This window comes from Bison bison, unplaced genomic scaffold, assembly GCF_000754665.1.
Source record: "Bison bison bison isolate TAMUID 2011002044 unplaced genomic scaffold, Bison_UMD1.0 scf7180017864330, whole genome shotgun sequence".
Classification (NCBI taxonomy): Eukaryota; Metazoa; Chordata; class Mammalia; order Artiodactyla; family Bovidae; genus Bison; species Bison bison.
In genome coordinates this window covers 9,897,091-9,913,652 of record NW_011494902.1, presented here as the reverse complement: position 1 = coordinate 9,913,652, position 16,562 = coordinate 9,897,091, and the positions used below count along the sequence as shown (strand labels likewise).

Here is a 16,562-nt window from a genome sequence, read left to right as displayed (position 1 = left end):
ACTCTGTATAATAGGCTCCAGTTTCATCCACCTCATTAGAACTGATTCAAATGTATTCTTTTTAATGGCTGAGTAATACTCCATTGTGTATATGTACCACAGCTTTCTTATCCATTCATCTGCTGATGGACATCTAGGTTGCTTCCATGTCCTGGCTATTATAAACAGTGCTGTGATGAACATTGGGGTACACGTGTCTCTTTCAATTCTGGTTTCCTCAGTATGTATGCCAAGCAGTGGGATTGTTGGATCATAAGGTAGTTCTATTTCCAGTTTTTTAAGGAATCTCCACACTGTTCTCCATAGTGGCTGTACTAGTTTGCATTCCCACCAACAGTGTAAGAGGGTTCCCTTTTCTCCACACCCTCTCCAGCATTTATTGCTTGTAGACTTTTGGATTGCAGCCATTCTGACTGGCGTGAAATGGTACCTCATAGTGGTTTTGACTTGCATTTCTCTGATAATGAGTGATGTTGAGCATCTTTTCATGTGTTTATTAGCCACCTGTATGTCTTCTTTGGAGAAATGTCTATTTAAACTCAAAATGGATTAAAGATCTAAACATAAGACCAGAAACTATAAAACTCCTAGAGGAGAACACAGGCAAAACACTCTCCAACACACATCACAGCGGGATCCTCTATGACCCACCTCCCAGAATATTGGAAATAAAAGCAAAAATAAATAAATGGGACCTAATTACACTTAAAAGCTTCTGCACAACAAAAGAAACTATAAGCAAGGTGAAAAGACAGCCTTCAGAATGGGAGAAAATAATAGCAAATGAAGCAACTGACAAACAACTAATCTCAAAAATATACAAGCAACTCCTACAGCTCAATTCCAGAAAAATAAAATATGAATTTTGATGAAAGTAATTCCTGCATACCTGGTATTGACAGAAAATTGTAAAATTAAAGCAATAAGAACATCTTGTACTTGCACACATTTTATTATATGTGTGTGTTTTAAATAAGGGATTGCTGTAGTTCTTCAACATCAAATACTAAAATTACAATTTGTAGATATTTGTCAAAGGGAAAGGATTAGGAATTAATTCTTAATAGTAAGATCTTTCTTAAATTCATTTCAAAAAATAAATTCTTTTCAAATGAAAAATTATAACTAAAATATAGTTATAACAGATATGCATTGTTTTCTTATGTTAATAATTGTACCAACAAATTTCATTAACATGATGAGTATTAATTACTATTAACAATGACCACACAGGACAGAGAAAAATATTTATCTTATCTAACATTTGGTCTTGAGATTCTTCTGCTTTAAGCTTAGTATTATTAGGTAAATAAATATTGTATATATTTTATGTTGCATCCCCATTTACATATATTTTATTTGAACTTAACAAATAAAGTAATTGGGTTTAAAGTGTTTATTTTTTGCTGGTGAAAAATGGACTGCAATTAAACACAGTTTTGCATAAAATATGAGATTATCTTAATGATATTGTTTTCTTCACAGAGCACACATCAGTCTTATATGATTCCATAATTAGCATTTCACTCTCCAGTTAAGTATTGTAGTAATGCATTATTTAATGTTTTCATCTATTGCTCTCCTAAAGCTATTGCTATAGCTCATCTATAGCTGTCTTTTAATTTACACTCAAAATTTTAGATTGTTGCCTTGTTAGAACATAAATATGCATATGTTTATGAGCATGTGTATGAATCCAAAACAGTAATAGATCATGTGGAAATTTTAGGAGAAAAACTATATATCTGTTGATAAGTCATAGTTCCTGCCAGCATAGACTTTGACAAACTAAGACTCAGAATTTGACAAATTAAGGCTCTCAGACTAACTTTAGACTTCTGCAGATTTTGCAAATAAAATTTTATTTGAACATAGCTATACATGTTGATTCACATATTGTTTCATGGCTGCTTTTTGTTGTAGTAGCAAAGTTGAAAAATTACTAGAAAGGGCATAAGGGCTTCAAAGGTGAACATATTTACAATTTGGCCTTTTATAGAGAAAAACAAAAAAATAGTTTCCCTACCCCTGATTTACCTAGAGGGATCAGGGTATAATGATAAAAATATGCAAATACATGTCAAAGACAATTAGAAAATAAGACCGTAAATAATAAATGCCTAATGCCTTTTATATTGATAACTGAAACTAATATTTCGAGTTGGAATAAATCAAAATTAGCTAGTTTCATTAGAAAATATTTTGTGAAGGAAAAAGAACTTGAGCTGATTCATGAAATAATAATGTAAGGCTGTTGGTAATGAAATTCTACAGGAAAAAAATACTTTCTGTAGAAGTAGAAAAAGACAAGCTATAGATGTTCAATGAACAATTTGGAGTCCTTTTTACCATGTGCATAATGTGTATGTAGAAGGAAAATGGTAGATGAAACTACAAGGTAGGATGGTATCTTTGAAACAGAGATTAATATACTTTTGACAGTACCATAGAATACTAGTTACATGGTTATAGCAGTTACTTCAAAGTGATAAAATAATTTTATATTGCAAGAGGAGAGGTAAAAATGGAAAGAAAGGATGCATAATAGGCAAGTCTGATAATACTTGACAATTAAATATGGTAGTGAAAGAGAAGTAAAAAAAAATCTTTGAAATTAAAATTTTGTGAATTTAGAAGACTTATGATATCTTTAATAAAAATAAACAGAGTGGATCAGGATTAAAAAAAAATAATGATGAAAGGTAAAAAAAATAGCAGATAAATAAATCTGGAGGGCTTCCAGGTGGCACAGTGATAAAGAATCCTCCTAACAATGCAAGAGACACAGGAGATGTGGGTTCAGTCCCTGGGTCTAGAAGATCTGGAGGAGGAAATGACACCCCACTCCAGTATTCTTGCCTGGAGAATCCCATGAAAAGAGAAGCCTAGTCGAGTATAGTCCATGGGCTCGCAAAGAGTTGGAAATGACTGAGCGACTGAGCAAACCAATCTGGCTAGTGTTAAAAAACCTTGGAGGAAATGGTAGCAAATAAAATTTGAGTCTTTGTGAGGACGACTTATCTAAGGTAGAGAAACTATCCAAGATTTTTAAGCAAAGGAACTATATGAGCAAGTCTGTATTTTAGAAAATTACCATAGGCAATAAGGAGAGACTGAAAATTAAGAGATTATTTAGGAAGTTAGAACAGCAATCCAAGCAAGAGATGCAAAGAACCTAAATTGAGCCACTGACCATATATTTGGAGAGAATGGTGTATGGGGTAAGAGTACAGACTCTTCTCTTAAGTTCTTTAATGTAAGAACTATCTCTTATCTGCTGTTATATCCAGCTTTTTAAAACTAGGCAGAATATGAAGTGATTCATAAATATGTATTCAATGAGTAAATATAAGAGTGGGGTTAGCTATGTCTACCTAGAGAAGGAAATGGCAACCCACTCCAGTACTCTTGCCTGGAAAATTCCATGGACTGAGGAGCCTGGTAGGCTACAGTCCATGGGGTCGCATAGAGTCAGAAACGACTGAGCGACTTCACTTTCACTTTACATATGTCTAAGGGTCTCTGTTTGGTCAACTTGAGTTTTGATAATAAGAATTATCAATGAACCCAATTTGCACGCCTATATTTGGATTTCATCTGTTAATATTCTTTATAGCATCTATTGACTGGTCAGTTTTTCCCATCTCCTGGATACAATACATGGGATAGCTTTGGTTTGGTAGGGGTTTACAATCTTTGTATTAATATTGGATATTGCAATAGTATTTCTTATAAATAGTAACTTTATGTCAAGTATTGTCTGTAAAGAGCCAGAAAATATATTTTAGGGTTTTTTATGCCAAGTGATCCCTGCTGAAACTGTTCAACTCTGCTATTATAGTGAGAAAGTCATGGGGATAACATGTAAATTAATGAGCATGGCTATGGTCCAATAAAACTTTATTCATAAAAATAGACAGTGAACCAGATAAGGCTCCAGGATCCTTGCTTTATACTAAGATGTGAGTATAAAAACCAAATTCCTTAGTTTGGTAATTAGAGTAAGTATCTATTTAAATGTGTGGTTAGAAATAACATTAAAAAGATTTAACTCTATTATTTCAAAGTGAGAAAAGATAAAAATTGAAAGAAGGCTTTGTGGATTTTTCCTCACCATGAAGCACAAAATATTGTTAATATTACCTTACAGTGTTATCATTAATACAGATATTGGGCTACAAAGTGTATTTTTTTACTTTAGTATATATGTAGAAATTTAATTTGTTATTGTTGATTTTAGAAAGCTTTTTATCATGATTATAGGATGTTGAGAAAAGTTAATATGATTCCAGGCTAAAAGATAATGATGTTTAAAGTGAAATCCAAGTACTTGTTATTGAGTTTTCATGGATTATGCTTTTAATTTCTTTGAGAGGAATAGCATTTTCTATGTCAATGTTTCTAAACAAATATCTCCTTCTTCCTTTTCCTCCCTCTACTCCTCTTCTTTTTTTTTTCTTTATCCCCTTTCTTCCCCATCCTCTTCTTTTATTCAAGAATTGAAAACTATGAGGTGTTTTGTTTTTGTTTTTTTCCTATTTACCAGTGACTGGGTAACCCTACTCTAGATAGCTAACACTTCAACAGTGCCTCTTTATTTCTTTTATTTTAATATTGTCTTTATTTTGGTAACATCTTTGCTCCTTAATAATCTTCCCATCTAACCTCTTGCTTTTCTAACCTTTAGTTCCTTAAAGACACTCATTGTAGTGTTGCTACTTCATCACTCAGTCCTCTCTGACCTCATGAACTGTAGGCCACCAGGTTTTTCTGTCCCTGTCCAGACAAGAATACTAGAGTCGGTTGCCATTTGCTTCTCCAGGGGATCTTTCTGTCCCAGAGTTTGAACCCAGGTTTCCTACATTACAGATTCTTTACCATTTGAGCCAATTATAATCAGTTCAGTTCAATTCGGTCAGTCAGTTGAATCTGACTCTGCGACCCCATGAACCGCAGCACGCCAGGCCTTCCTGTTCATCACCAACTACTGGAGTCCACCCAAACCTGTCCATTGAGTCGGTGATGCCATCCAACCATCTCATCCTCTGTTGTCCCCTTCTCCTCCTGCCCTCAATCTTTCCCAGCATCAGGATCTTTTCAAATGAGTCAGCTCTTCACATCAGGTGGCCAAAGTATTGGAGTTTCAGCTTTAACATCAGTCCCTCCAATGAACACCCAGGACTGATCTCCTTTAGGATGGACTGGTTGGATCTCCTTGCAGTCCAAGGGACTCTCAAGAGTCTTCTCCAACACCACAGTTCAAAAGCATCAGTTATAATAGATGAAGTTAAAAGGAAAGAAAGCAGAATATGTGGCATTTATACCATGTGCTGGGCTTCCCCAGTGGCTCAGTGGTAAAGAATCTGCCTGTAATACAGGAGCCGCAGGAGACACAAGTTCCATCCCTGGGTCAGAAAGATCCCCTAGAGAAGGGCATGGCAACCCACTCCAGTATTCTACCTGGAGAATCCCACTGACAGAGGAGCCTGGGGGGCTATAGTCCATAGGGTTGCAAAGAGTTGGACATGATTGAAGCAACTTAGTATATACGCATATCATGTGACAGAGTGACTTAACACTCATAAAGAATCTCTCAACTTTAGTTTCCACTATTTTCTAATAATTTTTGTCCTTAATTTATTTGCTTGGGAAAATATTTCTGAGTCTTTCGTTTTCTTTTTTGTTTTTATTTTTTAAATCAAATGCATAGACATGGATCGTTTTTGTTATCTTGTGGGGAGGGGCCTGAAGACTGCCGAAGGCTACCTTGAGCATTTATTAAATTCAGTTAATTTCTCATAACCTCTACAATTCTTATTATAACCTACTGATTTTTATTCTTTGTGGTTTAAAAGTCTATAAGACTGATATTGCTACCCCCCAAAATAGACCCACTTGTTAGGAAAATATTATTAGTTGAAGACTAAAGTATTGCTGCTAAGATCAGAAGATATAATTATTTTCTGCCCTCAGTTGACCAGCATAGTTCTATAGAATTTGTCCTACTAGATAGGCTTTATAAAAACAATATTTAAGAGAACATTGGATCAACTGAGATTAAAAGCTTATACAAAAGATATGATGATGTCTGGGGAGTGTGTATGTCCTCAGTTCTGTCTCGTCACAACAAAAATTTGAAACGATGGACCAGCATTACAGCTCTTGGATGGATCAGTGTTACAGCTCCTTGTTACAACTCAGTTTTATTTAGAAAATAAAGGAAAATACAGCCTCAAGGCGTGAGGGCATGATGACCCAAAAGACGCTGAGAGAAGAGAGAGAAATCTCCAGTCTTTTGGCTCCTCTTTTTATGTTTTTTCTCCTACCCCTGGGCCTGTCCTATGTAAATTGGGCTAGCCAGGAGTGCTGTCTGTTCTACCTGAGGTCCTCACTCCAGTCCTTGGACCTTCCTTTGTCCTATTTTCCCAGGCTTTTCCCTTCCTTGTCTTTTAGCCACCACCATTCTGGACTCCTTTTTGCTATTCTAACTACCTAACAATGACAAAATAAGAAACACAAAAGAACGAGAGAATGAGATCAAGCACAAAATTTAATATTCCATTTTAAATTTGAAGTTTTGTACACGATAGAATATAGTAAGTATGGATATGTAGCAATATTTAGCCATAGAATAACTTAATACAGCAAAGAAAAATAAAGACATCTTTATAATAAAGGAAGATGAAACTTTTATTCATACAGGCCTCTGATTTGAAAAAGAAATGGCCTGAAAAGATACACAGTATATGTAACAGCAGTTTCTCAACTGGAACTCCTGACACCTGCATGATCATCTACTTGAGTTTAATTTATACAAAATTTAATAGTTATTCCTGATTGTTTCTCAGACTAAATACTTAAAAAGAAATCCTTTGCTTCTAAGGCAATAGAATGAATATCATTCATCTTAGAGGAAATTGAGGGAGTTATCTTAGTTGTTATCTTTGATGAGGAAAAATGTTTTTATTAATGTAATAACTGTGTATGATTGTCATTATCGTCATATTAATCACTCGAGTAATGTGTGTTATCTAGGGAACTTCACTTTGAATCTTTAAGTAAATAACCCTTGTCACCCTCAGAGGTCCACTAATATATTCTTCCTTCTTCACTGTTAATATTTCACTGTGTAATTACAGCTCCCAATCCCTGTGCAGCTAATGATGGCAGAGGCCCCTGCTCGCACATGTGTCTGATCAATCATAATAGGAGTGCTGCCTGTGCATGTCCCCACTTGATGAAGCTTTCCTCCAACAAGAAGACCTGCTATGGTAAATTTCTCCCAGATCTTACAGAAACTCCAAAGTGAATCCTCTCAGGTTGTATTAGCATTTGGATTTTCCTCACAGTAGAGCAGGAGAGGTTTTTAATGTCCTTAAAAAACACCATTTGAGGTGGTGCTATTTTCACTCAGTTGATGATTCATCTACTTTGGGAGACACTGACAAATTCTTTAAATATGGGATAGGCTGCACTTTGCTGCTTATTATCTTATTCACTTTTTTTCTTGCTACTTTCTTATTTGGTGTGTTAGCAGAGTTTATCTCTACAGAACAGGGAGATTTGTAAGTGAAAGTGCGTTATCAAAAAATGATGATGTAGGTAACCTGCATATCAAAGATGTACGTAACAGCTTTAATCTCCTTCTGCTCTCCTTAAGTTACTTCAGCATCATTTTACAGGGGATTATCAACTTGAAGGGAGAAAATATGAAGTAAAATATACAATTTGGGAAGATTTGTAAAAAAACCCTTAAACAGCATATTTAAACCAAAAATTGATACTAAAATTTGTGAGTGAAAATCAGACTGTGCTTTGTTTTATTAGTAATTTTTGTTGATTTGCAAAACAATTACTTTGAAGGGTCAATAAAAGTGTATTCATCAATTTTTAACTCAGGGATTTAGGTACTCTTGGCTTTAACTAATTTTTCACAATAATAACATATCTCAAATATCAACTATAACCCCAAAGGAGAAAAACAAGAGAACAAAATATCTGTGACTCCTCTTTCTATTAAATCTACTAATATTTTACAAACTCGGTGCAAGAAAGGTGCCTAGTTAAGTAGAAATAATAGAATGCCTCACAATGTTAGTTACTACAGATTCACAAAAATTTACAGTATGTTATGCTTTAACATTAGCTTAATTTTGATAGGGAAAACATGAACATGACTTTTAAAAGCAATGTTCAACCTCATTTTATTCAAAGATCATATAGAGAAAAGTGTTCTTAGATTCCTTCAAAAAGCATTTACTACACTGTAATATTGTTATGATTATAAACAAAGACAAATGTGGCTGTGTGAGATTTGTAAAGTTCATGTCTTTTAACAAGTTTGCTTGAAATTCTAAGATCAGATCAATTACTGACAATTTCTTGGCATTACGAAAAATGACTTAAGGATTTTAACTTATTTTTCATATTTTTATCAAATCTTGGTCATGTTTTTCATATGCAAAAAACCTATTAAATCATCCACAAATGTTTAGAATTTCTAGGCTGCTTCAAACTTGCCAAGCTTATAAAGAAAAACACATTTCTGTTTCATTTCTAGAAATGAAGAAATTTCTTCTATATGCAAGACGTTCTGAAATCAGAGGAGTGGATATTGATAATCCATATTTTAACTTTATCACGGCCTTTACAGTCCCTGATATTGATGATGTTACTGTGATAGACTTTGATGCTTCTGAAGAACGTCTATACTGGACAGACATTAAGACACAAACCATTAAACGGGCTTTTATTAATGGAACTGGATTAGAAACTGTGATTTCAAGAGGTAAAAGATTTCTACTATACAGCTTTAAAAATGTTTGTTATTTAGTCTGTAATAATTGTGTCTCTTTTGTGTTCTTTTTCTATTATCCAATTCTATGTTGTTAATTCATAGTTGGAATTGATTCAGTGATTTAATAATATGCTGTATTCTAACAATTGTCGAATGCTATAATTACATTGAATATAGTCATCTGATAACTAGAAACTTATCAAGAAGAAACAAATTCAGAATGGATGTCGAAATTAACAGATTTCTAAGTAAACATTTCTAAGTAAAAAGAAGACTCCTTTTGGCTGTTGAGGGTGTAGTTGTATTTGCCAAATGAATATAGGATATTGGTAAAGACTGTTTGCTCTGATTCAGGCTTATTATCAACTTCTTTTTGCATCTATTTTTACAGAACTAGACTAAACAAATAAGAGAAAAAACTTGTTCCTGTCCTCCTCCTGACCCAGCAGGTTGAATCATAAGTTTTCAGTAATGTTGAATTAACAACCTTTAATTAATTTTTTTTTAAAAATTAAAAACCTTAAAAAGAGAAAAAAGTAAACTTTCCAAAAGTAGAAAATATAGCTGAAATGAGACATACATATAAATGCAGTGGTTGAACTCTGAATGGTTAGCATGAATTATCCTCATTTTTGTTCTAATTTTGGTATAATGTGATTTCTGAGTCAGTTATTGTTTTATTAAGTGAATCTTAGTTGAGTACCTGCTGTTTGCCATGACTTGCAGAATCAAACAAGACACACTTTTTCTTCAGTCTCATGCTCCTTACAAAGACATTACATTACCAACAAAGTTCTTTCTAGTTAAACCTATGGTTTTCCCAGTAGTCATGTATGGATGTGAGAGGTAGACTATAAAGAAAGTTGAGCACTGAAGAATTGATGGTTTTGAACTGTGGTGTTAGAGAAGACTTTGAGAGTCCCTTGGACTGCAAGGAAATCCAACCAGTCCATCCTAAGGGAAATCAGTTATGAATATTCTTTGGAAGGACTGATGCTGAAACTGAAGCTCCAATACTTTGGCCACTTGATGAGAAGAGCTGACTCATTTGAAAAGACCCTGATGCTGGGAAAGATTGAAGGTGGGAGGAGAAGGGGACGACAGAGGATTAGATGGTTGGATGTCATCACTGACTCAATGGACATGAGTTTGAGTAAACTCCGGGAGTTGGTGATGGAAGGGAGGCCTGGCGTGCTGAAGCCCATGGGGTCACAGAGTCAGACACAACTGAGCGACTGAGAAACTGAACTAACTAATTATCCTCCTTGAAGCGTGATTTGAAGGAAGGCGGAGGAAGGCATTTCCAGGTGGCTCAGTGGTAAAGAGCCACCTAGAAATGCCATTGCAGAAGATTCATGAGATGGGGGTTTAATCCCTAGGTTGGGAGGGTCCGCTAGAGAAGGAAATGACAACCCTGTCCAGTATTTTTGCCTGGAAAATCCCATGGACAGAGGAGCCTGGCAGCTATAATCCATAGGGTTGCAAAGAGTTAGTCACGATTGAGCATACATGCATGAACGGAGAAAGGCATAATCAGTGATTCAAACAGATATATCTAATTCCTTTGCCTTGAAAAATACTGAAAATTTAAAAATCAGACGTTATTTGAGCAATGGTTAACTTCTTAATGAAAACAATAAAAGTACAGGTTTTAAATTTAGCTGTTTTTTAACAGTTTCCGTATATACTACTAGAAGACTGGCTTGAGTACCACTAGTAGATCTGAGAGTATTTGAGCACTCGAGTATTCTCATATTTATGCTAGCTTTTTACCCATCTCAAGTTAATACTGTTAATTAAACTTGAATGTATTGGTTATAAGCTTGTTCAAATATTTATTTCAAAGGTTCTATACGAGAAGGAAAAAAAGCTAATGCAATTTTTTTTTCAGGACTTTTCTTAGGGGCAAAGGAAAAAAATAATTATCGTTAGACTAGATTTTAAAAGACTATCTGGGTAATGACCATGAAAAGCCTTGAGAGAACTGTTAAAGCATGCAAGGTGCTCCCAAGACTGACTGATAGCTCAGTGGTCTTCTCACAAGAAGTTCATCAAAATCTAATAGAAAATTGTTCACATATTTTATCAGGAATGTTAAGTACTTTCCAAAGGCTCTATGAATTGTAAAAAGTAAAGATGTTTTTACCTCAAAAAAAAAAAATATGGGGGAACAATTTTCTGTCTCTAAGTATAAAGTGATAGCTAGTAGCAATTTGGTGAGTTATCTTGAGAAAATCACAATTATCTCCATTTAGCAGACTCTACAATTATTAACCACAAATTGAGCAACAATATTTTCTTACTAATAATAGATATACACATTAGGAACAATAATTATTAATTCAATCATTTTGAAAAATATTGGAATGTGTTCTTATATGATAAGAAATTGAAGGAGGTCCAGTATAGACTGAATAGTATGAAGTACAGAAGAGGGAGTTATATATCTAAAAAATAATAATAATAATCAGAACCAAATCATACCAGCCTATGTGGGATAAATTGTTTATTTCTATGTTAATACTGAAAATAATGAGAACCGAGGACATGTTTTAAGGAGAGTATGACCACATGATTAGTTTTACTTGGAAAAATCACTCTAGATATTATTCTTACTAGAGAGTTGAAGAGATCTAGGGTGAAGCTAGATGAGCAGTGAACTCTGGGAAATAAGTTTGCTATAGTGGTTTTAGTAAAAGGCGATGGAAGCCTGGAAAGGGTGGAAACAAAAGAAACAGTGGAATGTGGAAACATTTTTGAGATTACAAAGAGTAAATCCTTGAAATAATTGAATATGAAGATTGAGGAACAGGCATGGTCAAGGACAACTACTTAGTCTCTGGCTACCGGGCAAGTTGAACAGGGTTGCCTTTCCCTTTCTTCATGAATGAAACTTTGTTAGAGGTTGATATGTCCTTCCATAAGAAGAGAATCTGTAGATAACCTTTTGGTAGTTCAACTTCTGAACTCATCAAACTATCTCAAATCCTGCCAGTAATTGTACTTTATTTTGTCCTTTTATCTTTTTGATTCCATGCAATTAAATTTTGGCCATTCTCTTATCTCTTATACTGTTGGCCTCTGTTTTCTCACTTCATTATCCTTCATCTACTGGAATTTTTCTTGTGACATTCTTCTTACCTTTCTCAGCCCAAGTCTAACGTCAAACCACCTTCAAAAATCAGGACCCCATCTATCCATTGCCCCAAGCACTCCCCATTTTTCTTCCAGTTAGACCGTTTTCTGATGAAAACACTGAGGCTCTTTGGATCAAGATTTTATGAAGGGGATTAAAAATAGTTTGTCTGCTTTATCATTCTCCATATCCTGAAACACTAAGCTATTCCTTATGTATTACCCATGTTAGCTCTTTTTTATAGTCAGTTGTAGCAGATAATAGCAGATAATTTTGTTAACAGATAAACATAATATATGACTATAGACACATTCATTGTATTCATTATTTATTTATAAGTTAATATATATATTTAACAATAACCAAGATGTAATTTTATTCTTAAAAAATAAATGATTAACAATTCTTGGCAAAAGGGTTTCTAGTTACCTGCAACCCTACTTTCTGGTGGCAGTTAATTCTTATACTTGAGTCACTGCTTGGCCTAAATGTTTTCAGTTATTCTTGCTCTCAAGGTTTATTTTTCTGACATGTATATAATAATAGGTGTCATTAATGTGACAAATACCATGACCTCAATTAATCTTTGAGAACCTATTGTTAAGAATTATTTCTATTCTGCAGGTAAGAAAACTGACATTCACAGAAACTAAAGCTTAGTGTCTAAACCAAAGAGAGGAAATGATAAATTCTTACTTAGGATTGTATGTTTAGAGCTCCTATCAGCCTTACTGCTGATAATAGGACTTGGGACTTCATTTCAATATGCTGGGTGTTATCCTTTTAATATAGCCCCAGAAGCTCAGTTGCACATCTTGAGTACTCCTGTACTGCCTCAGTTCAGTTCAGTGCAGTTGATTAGTAGTGTCTGACTCTGCAACCCCATGGTCTGCAGCATGCCAGGCCTCACTGTCCATCACCAAATCCCGGAGCTTACTCAAACTCATGTCCATTGAGTCAGTGATGCCATCCGACCATCTCATCCTCTGTCATCCCCTTCTCCTCTCACCTTCACTTTCCAAGCATCAGGGTCTTCTCAAATGAGTAGGCTCTTCTCATCAGGTGGGTAAAGTATTGGAGTTTAAGCTTTAGCATAAGTTCTTCCAATGAATATTCAGGACTGATTTCCTTGAGGATGGATTGGTTGGATCTCCTTGCAGTCCAAGGGACTCTCAAGAGTCTTCTCCAACAACACAGTTCAAAAGCATCAATTCTTCAGTGCTCAGTTTTCTTTATAGTCCAACTCTCATATCCATACATGACTACTGGAAAAACCATAGCTTTGACTATGTAATGTCTCTGTTTTTAATATCCTGTCCAGATTGGTCATAACTTTTCTTCCAAGGAGTAAGCATCTTTTAATTTCATGGCTGCAGTCACCATCTATAGTGATTTTGGAGCCCCAAAAAATAAAGTCAGGCACTGTTTCCCCATCTATTTGCCATGAAGTAATGAGACCAGATGCAATGATCTTAGTTTTCTGAGTACTGAGTTTTAAGCCAACTTTTCCACTCTCCACTTCCACTTTCATCAAGAGGCTCTTTAGTTCTTCACCTTCTCCCATAAGGGTGGCGTCGTCTGCACATCTGAGGTTATTGAAATTTCTCCCGGCAATCTTGATTCCAGCTTGTGCTTCTTCCAGCTGAGTGTTTCTCATGATGTACTCTGCATATTTTAAATAAGCAAGGTGACGATATACAGCCATAACATACTCCTCTCCTGATTTGAAACAAGTCTGTTGTTCCATGTCCAGTTCTAACGGTTGCTTCCTGATCTGCATACAGATTTCTCAAGAGGCAGATCAGATGGTCTGTTATTCGCATCTCTTCAAGAATTTTCCACAGTTTGTTGTGATCCACGCAGTCAAAGACTTTGGTACTGCCTAGAGTTATACCTTATAGAATAATAGGGTGCCCCCAAAAAACTATGAAGTATTGCTTATGATTAACAGAGTAATCAGGGCTGAAGGAGATCAGCCCTGGGATTTCTTTGGAGAGAATAATGCTGAAGCTGAAACTCCAGTACTTTGGCCACCTCATGTGAAGAGTTGACTCACTGGAAAAGACTGATGCTGGGAGAGATTGGGGGTAGAAGGAGAAGGGGACAACAGAGGATGAGATGGCTAGATGGCGTCACTGACTCAATGGACGTGAGTCTGAGTGAACTCCAGGAGTTGGTGATGGACAGGGAGGCCTGGCATGCTGTGATTCATGGGGTCACAAAGAGTCGGACATAACTGAGCGACAACTGAACTGAACTGAACAGAGTAACAAAAAAGAAAATTACCTTAAAGTTCCTGATATAAGCCAGGAGTAACATAGTTGAGTTTTCGTACTTGTATCTATGCAGATTTTATTTCATCTATCGTTTATTCCTCAAACAATGCTTGAAAGGTAAGCATTACTTTCTATTTTTAAATATGAAGAAGCATTTTGTTCAGGGTGACTATACTAGGAAATAGTAGAGCTTCGTCTATCCAAGTTTGGATTTAGGCCTTTTGACTCCAAAGCTATCCTCTTTTATTCCCTAAATGTTTTTTTTTTTTTTTTTTTTTAACACATAAAGGACCTCAGAAAGGTAGAGAGAAGAAGTTTTACTGCAGCCAAACGATTTGTGCACAATATCTTTTCCAGTGCTCACTAAATATTCACTCGGTATACTCTGCAGAGTTCATCTAGCCAGTACCTGGAAGAAGGATAGGATTTATTTTACCCTCTCATCAAGGCTTTTATTGATTATTCTAAAACATAAGGAAACACTTAGACAATATTTTGACAATCTTATGAAACTCCAGGTCACCATTGATAGAATCCCATTTTTTTTTTAAATTGTAAAAGATTCCCATTGTATCTTATTATTCTAGGACAAAGTATACATTCTTCTTCTTTGAAAAATTTAAGACTGAACTTTGAGCAAGCACAAATGCTTGAGCAAAGTATTTTTTTTTAGTACTAGTCATCTACTATATGAATAAACTGACTAGTCATATACTATCTGAATAAACTGAACTGTTAGGCTGAGTTTGCTGCTGCTGCTGCTGCTAAGTTGCTTCAGTCGTGTCCGACTCTGTGCAACCCCATAGACGGCAGCCCACCAGGCTCCCCTGTCCCTGGGATTCTCCAGGCAAGAACACTGGAGTGGGTTGCCATTTCCTTCTCTAATGCATGAAAGTGAAAAGTGAAAGTGAAGTCGCTCAGTCTTAGCAACCCCATGGACCGCAGCCTACCAGGCTCCTCCGCTCATGAGATTTTCCAGGCAAGAGTACTGGAGTGAGGTTGAGTTTAGCAGAAGCTAAAATGGATATAAGAAAGATGAATATAAACTGGAAGTTTATTTCCATAAACAACACTTTCTAAAGTAGTTGTTCAGTCGCTCAGTCCTGTCCGACTTTTTGCACCCCCATGGACTGCAGCACACCAGGCTTCCTTGTCCATCATCTCTTGGAGCTTGCTCGAACTCATGTCTATTGAGTTGGTGATATCATCCAACCATCTCATCCTCTGTCATCCCCTTTTTTTCCCACCTTCAATATTCCCAGCATCAAGGTCTTTTCTAATGAGTCAGCTGTCCACATCAGGTAGCTGAAGTATTGGAGCTTCAGCTTCAGGATCAATCCTTACAAAGAATATTCAGAGTTAATTTCCTTTAGGATTGACTCATTTGATCTCCTTGCAGTCCAAGGGACTCTCAAGAGTCTTCTCCAACACCGCAGTTGAAAAGCATTAATTCTTCAGCGCTCAGCCTTCTTTATGGTCCAACTTTCACATACATACATGACTACTAAAAACACATAACTTTGACTATACAGACCTTTGTCAACAAAGTAATGTGTCTGCTTTTTAATACGTTGTCTAGTTTTATCTTAGCCTTTCTTCTAATGAGCACACGTCTTTTAATTTCATAGTTTCAGTCACTATCTGTAGTGATAGTAGGAAATTATATGATGATATGCTTTTTTTAGAGAAGGCAATGGCAACTCACTCCAGTACTCTTGCCTGGAATTTCCCATGGACGGAGGAGCCTGGTGGGCTACAGTCCTTGGGGTCACGAAGAGTCAGACACAACTGAGCGACTTCACTTTCACTTTTCACTTTCATGCATTGGAGAAGGAAATGGCAACCCACTCCAGTGTTCTTGTCTGTAGAATCCCAGGGATGGTGGAGCCTGGTGGGCTGTCGTCTATGGGGTCGCACAGAGTCGGACATGATTGACGCGACTTAGCAGCAGCAGCAGCAGCAGCATGCTTGTTTTAACTGCAAAAATATAAATCATTTTAAATGCATACCTCTAGATAATATTGCTACTATATAAATTTTATTCCCGATAATACTTTGAATCTAACTGGACCTGTTTCAAAGTACCGTTCAGTTCAGTTCAGTTCAGTTCAGTCACTCAGTCATGTCTGACTCTTTCAGTTCGTTTAGTCCCTCAGCCGTGTCCAACTCTTTGCCACCCCATGAATCGCAGCACGCCAGGCCTCTCTGTCCATCACCAACTCCTGGAGTTCACTCAGACTCACGTCCATCGAGTCAGTGATGCCATCCAGCCATCTCATCCTCTGTCATCCCCTTCTCCTCCTGCCCCCAATCCCTCCCAGCATCAGGGTCTTTTCCAATGAGTCAACTCTTC

At 36.1% G+C, this 16,562-nt stretch overlaps 1 protein-coding gene across 1 annotated transcript in view; it reads left to right on the top strand.

Moving 5' to 3' along the window:
* LRP1B (low density lipoprotein receptor-related protein 1B) overlaps positions 1-16,562 on the top strand; it is a 1,806,191-nt gene that overhangs the window by 1,073,952 nt on the left and 715,677 nt on the right. The window contains exons 28-29 of the mRNA XM_010853706.1: positions 7,140-7,271; positions 8,561-8,788. Of these exons, the coding sequence (XP_010852008.1) occupies positions 7,140-7,271; positions 8,561-8,788 (360 nt within the window). The remainder of the gene's footprint in view (positions 1-7,139; positions 7,272-8,560; positions 8,789-16,562) is intronic.